Source organism: Ipomoea nil, unplaced genomic scaffold, assembly GCF_001879475.1.
Source record: "Ipomoea nil cultivar Tokyo-kokei standard unplaced genomic scaffold, Asagao_1.1 scaffold3069, whole genome shotgun sequence".
In the NCBI taxonomy this organism is placed as follows: Eukaryota; Viridiplantae; Streptophyta; class Magnoliopsida; order Solanales; family Convolvulaceae; genus Ipomoea; species Ipomoea nil.
Window position 1 is genome coordinate 2431585 of NW_017619497.1, and position 23166 is coordinate 2454750.

At 33.4% G+C, this 23166-nt stretch overlaps 2 protein-coding genes and 1 long non-coding RNA gene across 3 annotated transcripts in view; all 3 read right to left on the minus strand.

Annotated features, from left to right (window-relative positions):
• The window catches only part of LOC109164750, an 86318-nt gene that overhangs the window by 49413 nt on the left and 13739 nt on the right, over window positions 1–23166 (minus strand). The window lies entirely within an intron of this gene.
• Window positions 4462–9768, minus strand: LOC109165347. Its single transcript, XR_002051536.1, has 4 exons — window positions 9666–9768; window positions 5999–6084; window positions 4708–4791; window positions 4462–4530 (listed from the first exon to the last, which is right to left on the minus strand). It is a non-coding gene; the product is annotated as an uncharacterized LOC109165347 (long non-coding RNA).
• LOC109165345 lies at window positions 11552–12956 on the minus strand. Its single transcript, XM_019314064.1, has 2 exons — window positions 12332–12956; window positions 11552–12003 (listed from the first exon to the last, which is right to left on the minus strand). The coding sequence occupies exons 1-2, from the start codon at window positions 12458–12460 to the stop codon at window positions 11614–11616; spliced, it is 519 nt and encodes a 172-aa protein (XP_019169609.1). The 5' UTR covers window positions 12461–12956; the 3' UTR covers window positions 11552–11613.

Below are 23166 nucleotides of genomic sequence, written 5' to 3' on the forward strand. Positions count from 1 at the left end.
TCAAATCCTACAGGCTATAGGATGAGTCAGTCTCACAAAGCTAGGATAAATGACCCAAAAATAAATAAATAAATAAATAAACCAAAAAACAAAAAACAAAAACAAAACCCCATCACCAGAAACCCCACCTTCGCCGGAAAACCCCCAAAAACTAAACAAAAAACACTAAAAACTATCAAAGCCGACAAAACCCCCTCAACACCACCCAAAAAAAAATACGCCACTACCCCAAACCCCAAAACCCGCCGGAAACCTAAATAAACACCCCAAAACCTCCGACACAACCACCCTCCCCCCATAGCACAAGAACAAACCAATATAGAACCCAAGAAAAAAAGGACACTCAGAAAATCGAACGGTAAAACAAAACCTGAAAAGATCTCGCTCGCCAAACACAGATGACTCAGAGCTTGCGTCGGAATCGGAGTGAAACCTTGAGTCGCAGGATGGAGAGAAGTGACAGAAGAGGAAGTGAAGCGACAAAGGCGATGTGAAGAGTCGCTGGTGAGGATTCTAAAAATTAATATTGATTTGATCCCAAAAATAATGCTGCAACATCATACACACGCGCCCCAAAATTAAGGATCCGAAATAAATACAAAAACAAAAGACCACAATGCCCCTAGCTCCTTTACAAATCTTCAACACATGAGATCTAAAAACAATAAATCAAAACCGTTAAAAACTAAAAATAAACGAACCAGATGACGTCTCACCGTCTCATCAAATTATAGGTCTCATTGGATCCAATATATATATATATATATATATATATATATATATATATATATATATATATATATATATATAGTGTTTGTTTCAATGTTGGCCATATTAGCTCTTGGTAAGGGTTATATATGCATATAAGCTTTTATGTAATATGGCACATTGTTGTCCAACTACGGTTTTCTTCACATTTTATACTGATCATTCAAAACATTTATTACTTGTAATTAAATTTTCTGATGTAATCTAGATTGGTTGCTACACAATTTTTTCTAGTTGTTAATGAGGCAAGTATGCTAAACATATATGTTTCATATACTTGTTTATATAGCATATAATTTTGGTGATCTTTTGATATTTTTACCAAGTGTACATTTTTACTCTTTAATGAGTCAATAGAATTAACCCTTTCCTTTTGATCAAGTCCCAAACATACAAATGTTGTATTAAGATACATGGTAAACATCATGTCTCAGCTCATAAAAGAAAGAGATGAAGTCTCACTAGATTTTCAGGTGAGGGTATCAAGAATGGACACTTGAAAATCTAGTGAGACCTCATCTGTTTCTTCTGTGAGCTAAGACATGATATCTACCATGTATCTTAATATCGCATTGGTATGCTTGAGGCTTAATCAAAAGTGAAGGGTCAATTCTAGACTCATTAAAGAGCACAAATGTACCATGTAGCAGAATCTTATATTAGTGTGTAAGCATCCAAGGAAGGAAACTGACACGGTGAAAATAGCAAAATTATATGCTACGGAGTATATAATATGAACAACTGTGTAGCTACCACTCTAGATTACATCAGAAAAGTTTACTACAAATAATAATAAGTGTTTCGAAAAATTAGTATAAAATCTGAAGAAAATCATAGTTGGACACACTAGATTTTTAAGTGTCCATTCTTGATAGCCTCACCTGAAAATCTAGTGAGACTTCATCTCTTTCTTTTATAAGCTGAGACATTATGTCTACCATGTATCTTAATACAACATTTGTATGTTTGCGGCTTGATAAAAAATAAATGGTTAATTCTATTGACTCATTAAAGAGTAAAAATGTACACTTGGCAAAAATATCAAAAGATCACCAAATTTATATGCTATATAAACAAGTATATGAAACCTATATGTTTAGCATACTTGCCTCATGAACAACTAGAAAAAATTGTGTGGCAACCACTTTAGATTACATTAGAAAATTTAACTACAAGTAATAATAAGTGTTTTGAAATTTGAATGATTAGTATAAAATGTGAAGAAAATCATAATTGGACAATAATGTGTCATATTACATAAAAGCTTATGTGCATATATAACCCTTACCAGGAGTTAATATGGCCAGCATTGAAACAACAATAAAACAAACACTTATTATGCAATATTATTATTATTATTATCCTTATGTAGTCTTGCTCGTGACGGGAGAACATAACATCTTGTATATGTGAAATTATGAATTTATCTGCACCTGTTCTACCCTATGATAATACATAAATGGAGGTATTTAATACTTTTTATATGTTCAAAACTAGACCAGGTTGCAAACAATTTTAGTATTTATTTATTTATTATTTCTTTCTACTTGAGCAGTCTAACATATATCATATATGTGCATCTATGTTTAAAAAATATCATCTTTTGGTTCTCAGGTCGTTTTCTATAAGATTATAGCATCTCTTGAAAAGTTATATTACATTTATAGTAACTACTATAGTATAGCATCTCTTTCTTCAATGAGCTGAGACATGATGTCTACCATGTATCTTAATACAACATTTGTATGTTTGGGGCTTGATAAAAAATAAATGGTTAATTCTATTGACTCATTAAAGAGTAAAAATGTACACTTGGCAAAAATATCAAAAGATCACCAAATTTATATGCTATATAAACAAGTATATGAAACCTATATGTTTAGCATACTTCCTCATGAACAACTAGAAAAAATTGTGTAGCAACCACTTTAGATTACATTAGAAAATTTAACTACAAGTAATAATAAGTGTTTTGAAATTTGAATGTACAATGTAGCAGAATATTCTATTAGTGTGTAAGCATCCAAGGAAGGAAACTGACTTGGTGAAAATATCAAAATTATATGCTACGGAGTATATAATACGAACAACTGTGTAGCTACCGCTCTATATTACATCAAAAAAGGTAACTACAAGTAATAATAAGTGTTTTAAAAGATCAGTATAAAATCTGAAGAAATTAAAATCATAGTTGGACAACAATGTGTCATATTACGTAAAAGCTTATGTGCATATATAACCCTTACCAAGAGCTAATATGGCCAACGTTGAAACAACAATAAGAACAAACAATTATTATGCAATATATATTACAGTTAAAGGTTTCCTGTGGAGAGATAACTGATGATTTTGAGGAACAGTTGGAAAACGTTAACAGCTAACCCAGTAAAAAGCCAATAGCATCACGCCATCACACACAACCTGCACTTCGCAACGGCTTAAATAACTCTCGGAGCTTTACTATAGCAGTTACTATCAATGTAATATAACTTTTCAAGCAATGCTATAATATGATGGAAAATGACCTGAGCACCAAAAGACAATACTTTTTCAACATAGATGCACATATATGATATATGTTAGAATGCTCAGGTAGATAGAATAAATAAATAAATAAATACTGAAATTGTTTGCAACCTGGACTGAGTTTTGAACAAATAAAGTATTAAATACTTCCATTCTTGTATTATTATAGCTAGGGTAGAACGGGTGCAGATAAATTCATAATTTCACATATACAAGATGTTATGTTCTCCCGTCACGGGCAAGACAACATAAGGATAAATGGACAAAGAATAATAGTTGGAAAAGGAAAAGAAGAAAACATTGGGTTTGCTTGAAACCCAAAACTCCCTTAGATACTGGGTTTATAATTGCCAACATAATGGAGCATGAGAGTAGTCAACATGGGTCAAAGTCAGCCTAAATATCAGTATTCTTGAAAAGCAAATTGTTAGGGAATGGCCCTTGCCCTTCATCTTGGAAAATCCTATTTTAGAAGATAGAAAGTAGGATATTCAGATGGCAATAGAGGGAATTTTATGCAACACATAAACTACTGAAATATCTGCACGTTGGGGTTATGCACCTTGTGCTTTTTCGTGTTAGGGTCAAAAGAAGAAATCACTTGCTCATTAAACCTGTAAAGAGAAAAGAACAGTGAATAGAAAATATGACAAGAATTGCTTGCATAATTTACAAGACAACTTAATATCACTTCTTAGACTTAAAAAAGCAAAACTTTAAAAATACATATTAAAAGAATAAATCAAAAGTGCATAAGCTACATGTTTAATCTGGGGACTTTCACTTGGAAGGAAAGTCCAAAGATGATGTGAGTTGACTTCAGTTGGCATTTCAAATTTGCATAATCCTCTGGCCTTTTGGAGCGAACAATACTAATGGGCAGCTGCAATGATGCAAACCACTCACTCTACACAAATTTAATTAAGTACTAAATAATTCAATTAAATGTTGCCACATCAAGAGGAAAAATTAGGAGGAAAACTTTTAGAAAGAATACCTAGAATTACTCAATTATCAATTACCATAACATCAAGGATACAATAGTTATTCAATTATCTGACATGCTTACTATTCAATATTCATTATCCCATCCTAAAATTCTGTCTCACTTTCAAAACTGAAGTTGCCAAATAGTATTGTTGTATTGCATTCAGTCCTTTCCTTTTATTTTGTGCTCATCTCCCTTCCTCTTCCTCTTTACTCCATCAGAAAGCAAAGTCAGTCAGTTACAAGCCCCTGTAAATTGCATCCATGTTATGTTTACAAAGAGGCAGTTGACCTAACCAATAAAATCATAGCTTGCTAACTAGACAATATACAATGTGGGAATTTAACTCACTTCTTTGACTGGAACCTCTTCAAGAAATCATAGCTTGCTAACTAGATAATGTACAACATGGGAATTTAACTCACTTCTTTGACTGGAACCTCTTCAAGCAATTCCCAGCGCTCACATCTGAGATTCAAGATTTCTACATCATCATCAGTGTATATAACCTACAATAGTACAGTAACAGAAAGCAACTTAGCACATTAAAATTAAAGGAAGATACGAGATAAAGCCAATACATCATGACACAGATGTTTAAAATCTTTCCATGAATGTGACGAAAAATCAATGCATGCTCTGATTGCTCTCTTGAAATAGAGGAAACAAAGACATGATTCCACCACATTCTTAATGTGCTTTAAGGCTTTAAACTATAATTATAGACCTGTGGGGCTTTTCCATAGCTCTTGTTAATCTAGGTACAAGAAGGCTATGCCCTCTACTTAAAACCTGCTCTCCTGGGCTTGGCTTTGTGTAGTTCAACCTTTGGCCTCTAAGTAAAAAGATTAGTGCGTTATTGACAAACAAATACAGGAGAAATATCTCGAAATGGATTGGGCAGAAATTAGAATAATGGGAGTTGGTTTATAATTGCCAACATAATGGAGCATGAGTAGTGAAGATGCGTCAAACTCAGCCTAAATATCACTATCCTAGAAAAGCAAATTGTTAGGGAAGAGCATTTGCCTTTCATCTTGGAAAATCCTACAAGAATTGCTTGCATAATTTGCAAGACAACTTAATAGCTACTTCTTTTACAATGTAGCTGTTCATAGCTACTTTTTCAACCTAACACAAAGAGCCAATATCGCTTCTTAGACTTCTTTTACAATGTAGCATCTGTTCATAGCTATTCTTAGACTTCTTTTACAATGTAGCATCTGTTCATAGCTACTTTTTCAACCTAACACAAAGAGCCAATATCGCCTCCACTGAGGCTCGAACCCACAACCTCCCATATAAGGGAGCAACTTGGTGCCATTGGACCACAAGGTCCTTGGCAGCGCTTCTTAGACTTAAAAAAGCAAAACTTTAAAAATACATATTAAAAGAATAAATCAAAAGTGCATAAGCTACATGTTTACAAATTAAATGCAACAATTTGTATATATTTACCATGGGTTTCAAATAATGTAAATGCGATATCTCAAAAGGATTCATCTTTCAGACCTATAACCTTAGGTGTCAAATTTATAAAATTGAATTTGAAGTTCAAAAGCACAAGCTGTTAACAACTGAGGGAAATTGTCAAATGTTGTAATCAATGGAACAAGTGATGCTTTCCATCTCAATAGGTAATAATGGAACAAGTGAAGCGTTCTATTTCAATGGGTACTAAGACAGTCATTCAATTTGCCCTTCTTAAGTACTTACCTTCTATCCCGGGGCCACCAGACTTTGACTTTAGCCCCTACCAACTCTTTTCCGTAATCTTTAATAGTATGAAGCTTTTTAGAATCCTGAATATGAATAAACACCATAAGTGTACACATTTGGTTATTTTGCCCAAAAGAGAGTAATGACATATAAAACAAATAGGGTAAAATGTCATAGTTAGATGCAAAATATCAATGAAATGGCTATACTGGGAAGTTCATAAATTATACACATTTTATTTACTTTATACAAAATGTCAAAAATAAGCAAATTTTAATGAAGACTAATTATGTATTACCCAATTTTCAGTAGCAAAATAATAGTACTATATAACATTTGTAGTTGCTAAGAAAATTAAAAGATGTCGCATCTTAGAAATGTAATCTTAAGAAAACTGCATTTCATAAATATGAGTTGTGGGAAAAAAAAAAAAAAAAAAAAAACTTATATTTTCAGTGAAAAAGGTTCACTTGATAAATGCCAAGTTCTTCCATAGTCATAAAGGAAGTTGGATTTAGATGAAAAGCTTTACTTCTTATCTCCTATGAAATGCATCAGACATTCTCCCTAATTCTTACCGTTGAGTTACCTCAAGTTCAACATATGTCTAGGAGTCATTGGTTGCAAGAAGGATAACATGATACTAAGTTTTTAATTTTTTATTTTTTTGGGTACATTAATGGGGCCATGGGGGACCGTAATTACCATGGTACTAATTATATCCCAAATTTTCACTGCAAATTGTAAGTTATAATAAAGTTCAAGAGTAAATTTCACTTTTGGTCATATGACTATTGGGGTGTTGTCAATTTGAGTCCACAACTTTCAAAACTAACAATTTAATACCCTAACTTTTCAATTTTTTATCAATTTTAGTCAGCCCCGTCAAATTGTCGGCCAATTGTCGCCGAAATCTTTTAATTCAGTGTTAAAATGAAAGATAATTTGTAAACCATTGTTTGAATTAATATAGAGGCAGGTGAGATGTGGATAAAAATTGGCGATAATTGGCTAGAAATTTGGCCGTACTGACTAAAATTGATAAAAATTAAATAGTTACGGTACTAAATTGCTAGTTTTGAAAGTTGTGGACTGAAATTGACAACACCCTAATAATCATAGGATCATAATGAAATGCAATCAATTCAATACGGGATAAGGCAAAGTTGAGTTTTTTGCGATAGCCCTTCTCGGTGACGTCGTCCTGACTTCTGAGTAAGATTGTGGTGTTAGTTTTTCAAACAACAGCTAGAGATGCATCGGGACAAGAACGGTTATCGTGCAAGAGGAAAACAAAATTGATTTGGTAAGAAGAAAAAAAAGGGGAATTTTGTTGGTGAAAGGAGCCTAGTTTGTTACCATGTGAAGAAAGATACTTGGATTTGATAGACTCAAATGGTTGGTACAACAGAGTATATATACAAGTAAGAAACCTAAACTTTAAAAATATGACTCTTCATATAAAACATTACAATGGTACCATTCCTTTGTTTAAAGCTTGCTTCCTCAAGTGTTTAGTTCTTGTGCTTATATTTTGGTGCTGATTTCGTTGAAGAGATGACTTCTCTGCAAGTCTGCATCATTGGCTATTTCTTTTTCCTTCTTCTTTATACGTACAGTCAAACTAGGAGATACCTCACTCTTGCATGAACTCCTCCCACGATTTCCCTTGGAAGGCCAAGTTGCTTCAAATCTCTTTCTCATAGTGAGATATGTCAAATCAACTTTTCCAACTGTCTTGCATAGGTTCTTGTTCTAAGAATCGCCATTGGTGTTGCATTGTCCCTTTTTTCGATAAATTTTGGTCTTTTATGAAATTTAAAGGATTTTTGGATCCGTTGTCAAGTTTCTTTCCTAAGGGAGTTCAATTTTGGTATTACCGTATTTGCTTCTTCATTTTCAGTGTGCCTTATTTGTTCCCTGAGGGTGTTTAATTTCGGCAATCGGCACTATAATATTTTATGTCCAAAGGCCATTTATTATTTCTCAAGTTTCAAGAAAGGGTGGCTAGGGGAGTATTACCATGAACCACGCATGTTTTGTTCTTTCATTGCTATGGGGCTTCTCTTTATCGCTTTGGCTATCTTCATTGCTAGGGACCATATGTACCCATTTATTGCTCCTGCTCCATTTCACCTCTACTCTTGAGTCTTGATGAAGGCTTTTTTACATTTGTTCAAGAGTGTTTGTGTCACTTTGTTAGCTTGAGCTTGTTGATGTTCAAATCCATCCTTGATGCTTTCAACTTCATTTCCAAGGGTTGTGTATAGTGCCATGTCTTCCGACGACATTCAACACTATTATCCTCTAGCGGCATTTAATATTCATTTGTAATTTTGAGTTAGGTGGAGTGTTTGTTTTAATTCAAGCGTGGAACTTCTAGATATTCCAGCTTGAGGGGAGTATTGAATAATAGGAAGCCTTAGTCCTATTCCTATTAGGAGTAATCTTGATTTCCTATTCAAGGTAGGAGTGGTTTAACCCAATGTTTCTATAAATATAGAATCTCTATACACTCTATACTGTTCAAGAAACATAGAGAGACAATCTATTATTATTAACATAATCATATATTCTCTCTATTCCAAGTATTCTCACATATTTTGCTTCCGCTTAGTCACCACCCACTAGGCTTTTCAATCCCTCACAATCAACACACTTATTGGAAAGTGCAATAATATAGTATTACCAATTATGCATTCTTTTTTGGTACACTTACGGTGGAAAGGATTTAATGCTGAGATACCCCAAGTTCAACATATGTCTAGGGGTGCACTGGTTGCAAGAAGGAGAATATGATACTAAGTTCCTAATTTTTTTATTTTCTTGGAATACATTAAGGGTGTGTTTGGAAACCCGGAAAATGATTTCTAGTGTTTGGTAAGTAGGAAAACACTAAAGTCAAAGGAAAATGAAATTGGGTCAATGGAAAATAGAGTCATTTTTATGGAAAATGACTTCCCCTTTTTTTTAGGGGAAGTCATTTTCCGCTTCAGGCTTCTTCATCGCTTCGCTTCTCGACATCGGAAACTATTTTCCGACTTGGAATCATCTAGTTCTGGATATCCAAGTCGGAAACCAATTTGGATTGGTTTCTGACATGGAAATCCAAATTCTGGGTTTCCAAGTCGGAAACCAGTTTGGTTCCCGACTTGGAAAACCAGATACCGGAAACCAGATTGGTTTCCTTGACTAATCTGGTTTCCGGCGATTGGTTTCCTTGCCGGAAATCAAACCAGTCTCTGGTCTAGTTTCCGGCAAGGAAACCAGTTCAATGTTATTTAAAAAATTAATATTTTTTTTTGAGTTTATACATGAAGTCACATCTATTGTATGTTTTCTTGCTCATTCTCTGGAAAATGAACCAAATACATAAAGATAGTTTTCCATTGTGCAGCCAAACACCACTAATATGGTACTAATTAGAGGACAGAATTTAGCAGTAAGATATCCTAAACCACTAATATGGTACTAATTAGAGATAGAACAGAAAGAGGCTGATGGAAATTTAAGTTTTAATAGAACTCAATAAAGAGATGCAAACCAATTAGTTATGGGTTAAGGCAATGCAGAAATATAATGATTAGCAAACTGAATAGATAGAATCACAAAGATTACTCTAACCAGAAATCTAGAGAATCTGCAAGCACCATTACAGTAGTACCTTTTCTTTAAGTTTTCTCTGGGCAGACCTAGTCCCTTCATATCTCTTTTGCACGGTGAGATCTGTCTGATTCTTCTTTGGTTGGCCCCTTTTGCAAGGACTTTTTGTGTTGCTGGGGGCTAACACAATAGGGTTAGTCACAGACTCCTTTCCAGTTACAGCTGGCAAAGTTAACACAATTGAAGTTGCATTAATGTCCAATGAGCTCCAAGATTTCTTCTCTTGTTCCTTCTTGATAGTAGGTTCTTCATCAGAGCGTTTGCTTTCGTTCATCCCAAAAGATGCCTTCAATGACCCATCGAGTTCCAGGTTATTGTTATTGTTATTCATTGTTTGAGTGGCATCCAGTAGTGGTACCTGAGGAAGTTGAAGAGCAGATGTTCCTTTTACAGGTGGTACAGAACCAGCATTTTCCACCTGATCATTCACGAAAAAATGAAAAATTAGATTGTTATCCATTAGAAGGAAACCCCCTCCCTCCCACAAACACGGAAGAATATCATATTCATCATATCACAATGTAGAATGGCAAGTGAAAGCATAAAACAAGCAGATCAGATGCCTATGACTTAAATCTAGACAGTAATAAAGACTTCTTCTTTAAGGATAAATGGTTCTATGATTTTAAAATTAAGGGAAAATTGCATTTTTGGTCCTCCAGTTATACTTGTGGTACAGACATAGTCCCTGAGTTATACGCGTGACCATCTTTAACCCCTAAGTGATGCATGGAGTGGCAATTTGAGTCCTTGAAGGACCAAGTCAGCCACTTTAGTAAGTGACAAATTGGTGGTAGAAAGTCCCTGATGGACTAAAATCGCCACTTCGTGCATAACTTAGGGGTTAAAGATGGTCACGCATGTAACTCAGGGACTAAGTTTGTACCGTTGTTATAACTGAAGGACCAAAATTGCAATTTTCCCTAAAATTAATGCATCTCTTGACTACCAAACCTTACGCTGACAGCAGATAATAGATAACAAAGTTTTGAAGCTTGAGGACATAACCTCAACCCAACTCAACAAATCCTAGCCTAGTTAAGTTCAGTTATATGGATTCTGTTTCTCCATTTCATTCTCATTAATGCTACATGCCTACATCAGCTTCTTGCAATAGTACGTCTTTCTTAATGTCTACTCCCTTCTACCTAGCCTCTAGCCTTCTACAGATTCCAACTGCTCATTCTATCCAAGAGCATACGCTGAACACACCCAAATTATCTTAATCTATAAACATCTTCTGATCTTCAAAGGAAATACAACAGTAGAAAGTTAACAAGTTTAATGAAAAATACGCAAACACATAGATACCATGTTTTCTCCCTCAGGAACTTCATGCAATATTGAGCCAAGTACTTTAGAATAATCATCCAAATTCATGTTCATATTTGTCATTAATTCTAAAAGACAAGGCTTCAATTTGGTAGCACACTTTTCCAAGACTTCACTTCCCAATATCGATGAACAAGGTGCAGTAGCCTAGATAAAAACATACCTAGTTAATCAAAAAATTGAAAACAATGTTTGGAGATAGCATCAATATTTGCATAGTGATTATTACCAGAGTTTCCTTTCTGAGGCTATCAAGAATGGAAACTTGAAAATCTAGTGAGACTTCATCTCTTTCTTCTATGAGCTGAGACATGATGTCTACCATGTATCTTAACACAGCATTGGTATGGTTGAAGCTTGATAAAAAGTGAAGGGTCAATTCTATAGACTCATTAAAGAGTACAAATGTACAATGTAGCAGAATATTATACTATAGTGTGTAACGCTATATGAGAACAACTAGAAAATACCTGATGATTTTGAGAAACAGTTGGAAAACGTTAACAGCTAACACATAGTCAAAATCCAATAGCATCACACACAACCTGTACTTCGCAACCGCTTCAAGAACTCTCAGAGCCTTACTATAGTAGTTACTATCAATGAAATATAACTTTTCAAGGGATGCTATAATCTGATGGAAAACGACCTGAGAACCAAAAGATGATATTTTTTAAACATAGATGCACATATATGATATATGTTAGACTGCTCAAGTAGAAAGAAATAATAAATAAATAAATAAATACTAAAATTGTTTGCAACCTGGCCTTAGTTTTGAACATATAAAAAGTATTAAATACCTCCATTTCTGTATTATCATAGGGTAGAACGGGTGCAGATATTCTTATAATTTCACAGATACAAGATGCAACAGAACAATCAATGATTTTTTCAGAATGTCTCAGAAGTTTCGTTTCAATCAACGCTTTTTTAATTGGCTCAAGTAGATTTCTCGTCGACATTGAAGGGTCTTGCCCTATGCTCTTCAGTTCTGATTCAACTTTCTAAAAGAAAATGCAATGCAACACAAGAGTTAAAACAACAGTAGCAAACATATAATGTCCAGATGAGGACTATAGTTTTGAGTATGTGTGTGTGTAATTCAACATGTCAGTTCCTAAAAACGTATATGAATAAACTAGAGATGAAAGCATAAACATTTCTAAATAAAACGTAGACAGAACAACAACAACATAAGAATTGATCCTTTCAGCCAGGAAAAGAGACCCTAAAATTTTATAATCATTTGCCTGGTGAAGAAATCCCATCAATGAAAACCAATCCAAGCATAATTGAACCTTTATATGCAAAAGAAAAGGGAAAGAATTTTACTTCAAGGAGGCTGAGAAGCTCGCCAGTGGATGAAGGAGGTGTAGAGAGCTCAATTCCAGACTCAATGAGCATTTCCTCAAGCTCCTTTTGTGATGGAAGAGGTGCAGCAGCAGCAGGAGAAGCCATCATTCTCAGCAAACAGAGTTCTCCCCTCAATCAAGACTGAAAACCCTAGAACTAAAGAACCCAAATTGTACTTCACTCGAAAAGAGGACCCACAGACACCCAATCCAGCAAATGTAAATCCGGATAAAGAAATTCTGAATTGGAGTTGACAAAGCGGATAAAGAAATGCTGAATTGGAGTTGACAAAGCGGATAAAGAAATTCTGAATTGGAGTTGACAAAGCGGATAAAGAAATGCTGAATTGGAGTTGATAAAGAACGTAACGAACGGTTTGTGTGTGGATTCCTGCTCATTTTTGCGTGGTTGTACAATGTTGAGTTTGGAATCCGTGTAATCCTGCCTGGATTCATCTGCTTTTTGCGTGATTAATTCCATTCCATACCAAACAAAATCCATATGCGCTTCTAAGTCGCGCTCTCAAGAATCAACTGCCAATTGTCGCCAAAGCTCTTCAGAGGGTTTTTGAATTTTTGTCTTTGGAGGAGAAGGGCCTTGGAGATGGCCTGGAATATCTCTATAAAATGTAGGAAAAACTACACTTTTCCACCTTGTTATAGTATTTTTTCTCTTGAATTATTCATACATTCATATTTGTTCTCTCAATTTTTGTTCAATTTTAAATATGTTTTTGGATTATTAAAAATAATAGTAAAATAAATAAAACACACTATTTACAAATATTATAATTATAATTTTAAATTATGTTAGTAACAAAATTAATACTTGAATACAAATTTAGTAATAATAAATTATATGTGTTTAAGTCTTAATTCTGTTGCTAGCATTATGTTAAAATTATAATTACAGAGTATAATGTGCTTGTTTTTGCATTTATTTTGATTCTCATATACTTTTTCGTATTGAGACCCAATCTTTCTTGTTATCAATATTCTGCTCACCCACAAGAGCCTTGTAACAACGTTTAACTGTAAAGTGACCTCAGTCTTCCCTCATCCAAATTAGTTTATCATCTCTTTTGAACATGGACATGGGAATGTTTGTGATGAGAGTGGCGTCACGATGGTTAAATATATATTTTGAATTGTGTCCATGTCCGAACTTTGATCTAATTGGTTGTTGAGGAGAGGGGAAACAACAACATTTTCCAGAAAGGGAAAGGTAGCGTGGTGATTTGTGGATTTGAGGGATCACGAAGTCATATGTCTCTCCAAATATTAATGCAATTACCATTACCCATCCTCCAACAGTTATGATTTCTGATGATCTCCTTGGTGGTTAAGAGATTGTTCCAAATAAAGGATGGGTTGCTGCTACTTCTAACATCTAAGAATGAGGAGCCTGGGTAGTATTTTGCTTGAAAGACTCTTGCAACAAGGGACAAGGGGAATTGAATGAGTCTCCAAGCTTGCTTGCATAACAGTGCAGCGTTAAAGAGGTCCAGTTTCCGAAAGCTAATACCACCCCAATCTTTGGGAATACAAAGGTGTGACCAAGATTTCCATTGAATATCGTTACGGTTGCAATATTTGCTCCCCACCACAAAGCATTCATAGCACATTCAATCTCTCTCACATTTTCCTTTGGTATTTGAAATACACTCATAGCATAGGAAGGTAGTGCTTGTATCTAGGGCTAGGCACTTGGTCTTCTGTTTGTTTTTTTTTTTTTTTTTTTTTTTTTTGTTTCGGTTTCGGTTTTTCGATTTTAGAAAAGTTGAACCATTCAGTTTAACATTATAGTTCAGTTCGGCTTCAGTTCGGTTTCAATCGGTTTGGTTTCGGTTCGGACTTCGGTTCGGTTTAAGACTTTACGAGAATTACGATCATCAAATTTCAACATTTCATAATTTTCCAAACATACTACCAAACAATTCCTATTCACATAATCCACATCTAAAATATAAACGTTATATAATACAATAATAATTCAAAGTTTAAACATACTACTAAATAGTAAATACTAACATCACATACTAATAGCAATCTAATTACCAAAACATCACATACTTAGAAATTAGAATCCAAAGTTCAAAGTTCAAACATTACAAACATGAATCACGTAGTTCAAACTTCAAATCTAATGTTTAAAGAGTACAAACATGAAACATCAAATAAAAATATTCAGTTGGAATATTTTTATTGATATGATGAATAATCATCTATCTGTATAGTTGATATTAAAAGAACAAGTGTCAATTACTATATAGTTAATTGTTGGACACAATCTGTCATTGCTAGTGCACTCAAAATATATTCCAGTACTAGAAAATAATTATAATGCACTGGAAATCAAAATTAGAATGACTGTAAAGCACATTAAATTTATAGAAAAACATGAAACTAAGGAAAATACTGAATATTGTAAATATAACTCAAGTTAGATATAATTGTGAGGTAAAGAACAATTGCGACAAAAAACAAAAGTGCAATGTAGAAAACAAGCTATAAAGAAATCAAATAAAAAATTTAAGGTTCGATACCAGTAAGAATGAGAACTGAACGGCGGAGCAAGCATCAAGGAACTTGGATTTACTTCTTTTATTATTATTATTATTATTATTATTATTATTATTATTAATTTGTTATTATTACTATTATCATTATTAATTTATTATTATTATTATTTATTAAAAAAAATTATATAGCGTTCGGTTCGGTTTTTGCCAAACCATTCGGTTTCGGTTCGGTTTGGTACTAAATCATTCGGGTTACAAAATCCCGAACCATTCGATTTTCTATTACTAGTTCAATTCGGATCGGTTCGGATAAACCGAACCGAAGTGCCCACCCCAACTTGTATCAAACTTTGTATAAGAACTTATTTTCTGGCTCTTGATAAGAATTTGTGATTCCAGCTGCTGATTCTGCTGAGAACTTTATTCTTAAGGAGTCCCAAAATATCCTTTTTGTTTCATTCTACTACAAGTGATGGTAAGCCGAGATAATTTATAGAATTTCATATCTCTCCAATCTCCATAGTGATGCGTATCATAGATCTCAGATTGTCATTAACATTAAGGGTGGGAAAAATTAAGAGTTGTGTATATTCACATTCAAACTTTTCTCCTTCCAATAAAGTGTTTCACGTTTCACGTCTCAAAATGAAGTGGTATCACACACTTATTTTTTTCTCTACCCATCAATTGTAAGTCATATTATGAAAGAATTTATGAGATATAAAAAGCATTTTCTCCATGTTAAATTATTTGTGAAATAATATAATAACTATCTTCTCCAAAATATAATAACTATCTTATAAATGTTACAAAGTCATATATTGTATTCCTTTATCTACCATTATTGAGGTAATTTTTATTCTGAAAATTCAAACATTCATCTTTCAGGAAAGTTACAAGTATATGTTCGAAGTTTAATTGATTAAAAGATGTCACAAGTTTCAAATTGTATGTCTTTTGAAAAGTATTAAGAATTTCAGTATAGATGTAAGGATGTGCAACTATCAATTAGGATGTCTTAAAATTATGTCATTTTAGGTAAATGTTTCCAAGCATTTCCACAAAAAGCAAGTGTTTATTTTATCTAATGTGAGTACTTCTGTTACCTTATATTTTGCATTATTCAAAATTTTGAGAAGTGGTTAATACAAATTTCTCCAAATTTTGTATTTGTTAATGAAAGAGTGTTGTGGGATGTTTAGGTGGATTGATATAAATGTTTATGTGTGTTGTGAAGATAATCCGAGCGTTAGTGAAGATTCTTGATAAAAAGGAGAATGAGAATGACATGTTAAAACATGAAATTGGAAAAAAAAAATAAATAAAAGAAATGGAAATTGTGTTGAGGAAATTTGTAGCAAGTCTAATTGGTAAATTTATCAAAAAAAAAAAAAAAGAAGCTCAATCATGTGTACAAGCGCAAATTATGTTGTAGACTCGTGTTCACAATGCATTGTGGACACGAGTCCAAAATAACATCGTTTTAAGAGAAAATGCGGCATTTCAGTAAAAAAAAGTTGATTTTGTCTCGCCGTTATTCGTTTGTGGAATTATGAATGTACAGTTATGGAATTATGAATGTACAGTTATGGAATTATGAATATACTGTTATGGAATTATGAATGTACAGTTATGGAATTATGAACACAGAGCTCTGACATTATGAACTTACAATTATGAACATATAGTGATAAAATTATGAACATAGAGCTTCAAAAATTATGAATTTACAATTATTGAATTTACAATTATTGAATTATGAATGTACAGTTACGAAATTATGAATGTACAGTTATGTAATTATGAACACAGAGCTCTGATATTATGAACTTACAATTATGAACATATAGTAATAAAATTATAAACATATACTCCTATAACAAAGCGGTCTGAATTTTTTTTTTTTTAAAAAAAAAATAGTGGAAGATAACGGTGCCACTAACAGCACCGTTATCGTGTCCACAATGCATGCTGGACACGCGTCCATAGCATAACGATTGGTGTACAAGGGCCTCCAAATAGACAATTCAATAATTAAATGGCACTACAAATATAATTATGGAACTGAGTTGTCCATTATATTACAATTAAGAGACTAAAATAATCATTTTCGCTATAACGTAATATTAAAAACTAATTGAATTGAGTCTTAATCCGTTTAGACTAGTCCACGAAAAAGTGAATTAGACCAAATTAATTCAAATTATATCGTGGACTAATATTCACCTTGCATGGCAGACCTAGATACATAAAAATAATATTGTGTGTATGTAAAAATAATACAGTAGGTACATAAAAATGAAACTAATAGTAGTGAATTTATATATACCTATAAATTTATTGAGTTAATACCCAAAATCGTCATTGACTATAGTGGTTTTTCTTAATTTCGTTTTAAACGACTTTGGTGACCTAATATCGTCCCAGACTTTTGTGTTTCGCGCAATTTAGTCCCAGACTTTTGAGCTTTTGCTCAATTTAGTCCATCATTTGTTATTCTGTCCATTTGGTGTTAAATAAATAGACAATTAAGTAATTTTAATATTGGCATCTCTTTACTCATAGACATGTGAACTGCGAAATCCTTTTTTTTTTTTTTTTTTTTACGAATTACTCACAGAATTACTCCTAAAACTGCGAATATAAAATTTGATTTGCAGGTCTGGGAGTAATTCTGGGTGTAATTCGTACAAGAAAGAGAAATTTCGCACTTCACAAGTTGAAAGTAAAGAGAGATCAATATTGACATTACTGAATTGTCCCTTTATTTAACACCAATTTGACGGAATAACAAATGGAGGACGAAATTGAGCGAAACACAAAAGTCTGGGACGATATTAGGTCACCAAAGTCGTTTAGGACGAAATTGAGAAAAACCACTATAGTCGAGGACGATTTTGGGTATTTTTGCAAATTGGGAGAAAAAAAAAAAAGAACGAAATTAGGTGAAACAACCTTCCAACCTGAGTGAGTCAACCAGGCACCCCCGACCTTAGCAAGAGTGTGAGCAACATGGTTGACGCTCGTATGAATAAAACGAACATTACAACCAACTATGTTACTAATAAGACTATGACAATCATAGGCAATGGAACCAATGTACATACGGTCCTCTTTAGAGTCTACTAGATTAGAAAAAAAAAATCAAGAAATCCGTTTCAACTCGAACATTGATCATCCTAGCACCTCCTTCATCGCTAATGTTTCTGAACCACTGTGAAAAAGCTTCCCCAGAAACAACTGGCACAGCTAAGGAAGAAAGCGCACAAACACGCTAAGCATATGAACATTCACACAAAGCTAAGCATGCATTGTGTCTTCCTCCCCTACTCAACATAAAGGACATTCTGATGGAATCTCTACCCTTCGCCTCCTTAGATTAACAGTAGTACACAAGATGTTCCTAAGAGCTCTCCAGATTAGGGATTTCAATTCTGCCGTCCTCAATGGGGATCCCAATCCTTGCCCCCACGAGGACGGCGATTGAAACAATTTTTGAACGGAAGTGTGGATTGAGAATGTTTTCAATTTCCCGTGGGAGACGGAGACGAGAGTGGGGATACCCATCCATGTTCCCAAATTTTTTTAAATATAATAATAATAATACTACTATATATATATATACATATATATATATATATATATATATATATATATATATATATATATATATATATATATATATATATATATATATATATATATATATATTGCAAAATAAGTGTTTGTTTTTATTGTTGTTTCAATGTTGGCCATATTAGCTCTTGGTAAGGGTTATATATGCACATAAGCTTTTATGTAATATGGCACATTGTTGTCCAATTATGATTTTCTTCACATTTTATACTGATCATTCAAAACACTTATTACTTATAGTTAAATTTTCTGATGTAATCTAGAGTGGTTGCTATACAATTTTTTCTAGTTGTTCACGAGGCAAGTGTGCTAAACATATAGTTTTCATATACTTGTTTATATAGCACATTAGCACATAATTTTGGTGATCTTTTGATATTTTTACCAAGTGTAAATTTGTACTCTTTAATGAGTCAATAGAATTAACCATTTACTTTTGATCAGGCCCCAAACATACAAATGTTGTATTAAGATACATTGTAGACATCATGTGTCAGCTCATAAAAGAAAGAGATGAAGTCTCACTACATTTTCAGGTTAGGCTATCAAGAATGGACACTTTAAAATCTATTGAGACCTCATCTCTTTCTTCTATGAGCTGAGACATGATGTCTACCATGTATCTTAATACAACATTGGTATGCTTGAGGCTTGACCAAAAATGAAGGGTCAATTCTAGACTCATTAAAGCGTACAAATGTACAATGTAGCAGAATATTATATTAGTTTGTAAGCATCCAAAGAAGGAAACTAACTTGGTGAAAACATCAAAATTATATGCTACGGAGTATATAATATGAACGACTGGGTAACTACTACTCTAGAATCAGAAAAGTTAACTACAATTAATAATAAGTGTTTTGAAAGAACAGTATAAAGGCCATGTTTGATAAAATATTGGCCTATCAGCCAATTTTGGCTTATTTGGCCACTATTAATTGTTTGGCTTGGTTAAAAAATCAACTCCAAAATGCTAAAATTCAAAAAGTTGCTCAAAACAGTTTTTTCAATTAACTTTTTGAGCAAAGAAATTATACCAAATAGCTATTAGCTAACATCTAATTTACTAAACACTTCCCTACAATCAGCTGATGTTATCAACTAGTTATATCCTCTAATTAACCCAATCAGCTAACAGCAAACTGTTATTTACCAAACAGGACAAAAATTTGAAGAAAACTATAGTTGGACAACAATATGCCATATTACATAAAAGCTTATGGGCATACATAACCCATACTAGGAGCTAATATGACCAACATTGAAACAACAATAAGAACAAACACTTATTATGCAATATATATATTATAGTTAAAGATTTCCTGTGGAGAGATACCTGATGATTTTGAGAAACAGTTGGAAAACGTTAACAGCTAACGCATAGTCAAAATCCAATAGCATCACACACAACCTGTACTTCGCAACGGCTTCAAGAACTCTCAGAGCCTTACTATAGCAGTTACTATCAATGTAATATAACTTTTCAAGCGATGCTATAACCTGAGGGAAAATGACCTGAGCACCAAAAGACAATACTTTTTCAACATAGATGCACACATATGATATATGTTAGAATGCTCACGTAGAAAGAAATAATAAATAAATACTGAAATTGTTTGCAACCTGGCCTAAGTTTTGAACAAATAAAGTATTAAATACCTCCATTTTTGTATTATTATAGGGTAGAACGGGTGCAGATAAATTCATAATTTCACAGATGCAAGATGTTATGTTTTCCCGTCACGGGCAAGACAACATAAGGATAAATGGACAAAGTATAATAGTTGAAAAAGGAAAAGAAGAAAACATTAGATTTGCTTGAGAGTTGAGACCCAAAACTCCCTTAGACACTGGGTTTATAATTGCCAACATAATGGAGCATGAGAGTAGTCAAAATGGGTCAAAGTAAGCGTAAATATCAGTATCCTTGAAAAGCAAATTGTTAAGGAATGACCCTTGCCCTTCATCTTGGAAAATCCTATTTTAGAAGATAGAAAGTAAGATATTCATGGGGCAATAGAGGGAATTTTATGCAACACATAAACTATTGAAATATCTGCACGTTGGGCTTATGCACCTTGTGCTTTTTCGTGTTAGGGTCAAAAGAAGAAATCACTCCCTCATAAAACCTGTAAAGAGAAAAGAACAGAAAATATAACAAGAATCGCTTGCACAATTTACAAGACAACTTAAATAGTACATCTTAAAGTGCATAAGCTACATGTTTACAAACTAAATGCAACAATTTGTATATTTACCATAGGATTAAAATAATGTAAATGTGATATCTCAAAAGGATTCATCTTTGAGACCTATAACCTTAAGTGTCAAATTTATAAAATTGCATTTGAAGTTCAAAAACACAAGCTGATAACAACTGATGGAAATTGTCAAATGTTGTAATCAATGGAATAAGTGATGCTTTCCATTTCAATAGGTACTAATGGAACAAGTGAAGCTTTCTATTTCAATGGGTACTAAGACAGTCATTACATTTACCCATCTTAAGTACTTGCCTTTTATCCAGGGGCCACCAAAACTCTGACTTTAGCCCTTACCAACTCTTTTCTGTAATCTTTAATAGTATGAAGCTTTTCCGAATCCTGAATATGAATAAAATCCATAAGTGTATACATTTGGTTATTTTGTCCAAATGACAGTAATGACATATAAAACAAATAGGGTAAAATGCCATACTTAGATGCAAAATATCCATGAAATGGCTATACTGGGAAGTTCACAAATTATAAATATTTTATTTACTTTATACAAAATGTCAAAAATAAGCAAAGTTTTAATGAAGACTAATTATGTATTATGCAATTTTCAGTAGCAAAATAATAATATTATGGAGTATTTAACATTTGTAGTTGATAAGAAAATTACAAGAAGTCACATCTTAGAAATGTAAGAAACCTGCATTTCATAAACATGACTTGTGGAAAAAAAAAATTATATTTCCAGTGAAAAGTTTCTTCACTTGATAAATGCCAAGTTCTTCCAAAGTCATAAAGGAAGCTGGATTTAGATGAAAAGTTTTACTTCTTATCTCCTATGAAATGCATCAGACATTCTCCCTATCACCTGTCACCAACGTGATTGCCTCCGTAAAGACTTCATATAGAAGGATTTCAGGAAATTGAGCAGAAGTGTAAAAAGAAAGGGTTAAAAGCTGAATTCTCTATATACGGATTTTGGTAGGACAAATATAGTAAAGTCTTCCAAAAGATACATTAGAGAAATGAAGCGTTAATGAATTCTCATTTCCAAAATGTGTGGCTTCAGACAATTTTTTTTTCTTTCTATTAATAATCCAAAAAGAATTACTCTCCATCCCATTTGTGCCCCATTTACAATTCTCAGAGTCAATTTAACATTTTAACCAAGCTTATGTTTTTTATACCAATAAATTGAATTTTATAAATTGGTATCAGAATATTATATTCTGAAAATAGAGATCTCTTCTCTCTGTTTTAACTTCATAACCACTTTGCTTTTCAATAAAAGTCTTAAATTGTTTGAAAATATCACATGTTTCAGACTTTTGCTTCAGAAAGTAAACCCATGTTTTCCTACTGAAATCATCAATGAAAGTAATAAAGTACTTACAACCTCCATGTGAGGGAACCTCCAACGAACATAGGTCTGAGTGAATAACCTCCAACTGTTTTGTAGCTCTCCTTGCCTTGCCCACGGGAAAGGGATCTCTATGCTTCTTCCCAATCACACAAATCTCACAGATACGATCAGAGACATCCACAACAGGTAAATCAGAAACAAGTTCCTTTCTCGCAAGATAGTTTAATCCAGAGAAATGGAAATGCCCAAATCGCATATGCCATAACCAATTATCATCACAAACTTCAGAATTAAAGCAAGCAAGGAGAGTATGCTTAATTTTCAAAGGAAATAGTTGATTTTGGGACATATTTACCTTTGCAATCAAAACTCCTTTAGCATCTTCAATGGTACAACACCCCTGAGCAATATGTATCTTATATCCTTTTTCTGACAACTGACCCATACTCAACAAATTTTGGTGTAGTTCAGGAACATAGAACACATCGGATATAAAATTGTGAGTACCATCCTTCAACTGAATAGAGATTTTACCTTTTCCCAAAATTGGCACTTTTGACTTATTGCCAAATGTCACTTCAGTTCAGAAAACAATTCTTTATTCCCACACATATGGTTACTACACCCAGTATCCAAGAACCATATGTTTTTATCTGCAGAAAAATTATTGCTGGCTAAAAGTAAAGTTTCAGAACTCTCACCAGACTTTTCAACAGTGTTTTCAGCAATGTTTGCTTGATTTCCACGATTGTCCTCATTATACCAACAATCTGCAATCTTGTGTCCATACTTGCCACAATTGTAGCAATGAAATGGAAATTTACATTCTTTGGTATTACCTCCACCTCTTCCTTGGTTGGAGTTACCACGTCCTCCTCCTTGGTTGAAGTTACCATGACCTCTTCCACTAGAACCTCCTCTTCTTCTTCCACGACTTCTACCAGATCCTCCACCTCTTTGATTAGTGCCAGTCACATTAAGGGTGACTTGGCTCTTCAAAGCTTCTTCTGCTAGTGGTTCCGATTTTGACGCAATCCTGTCAATATGACTTTCTACCATACATTTCAGCTCTGCAATT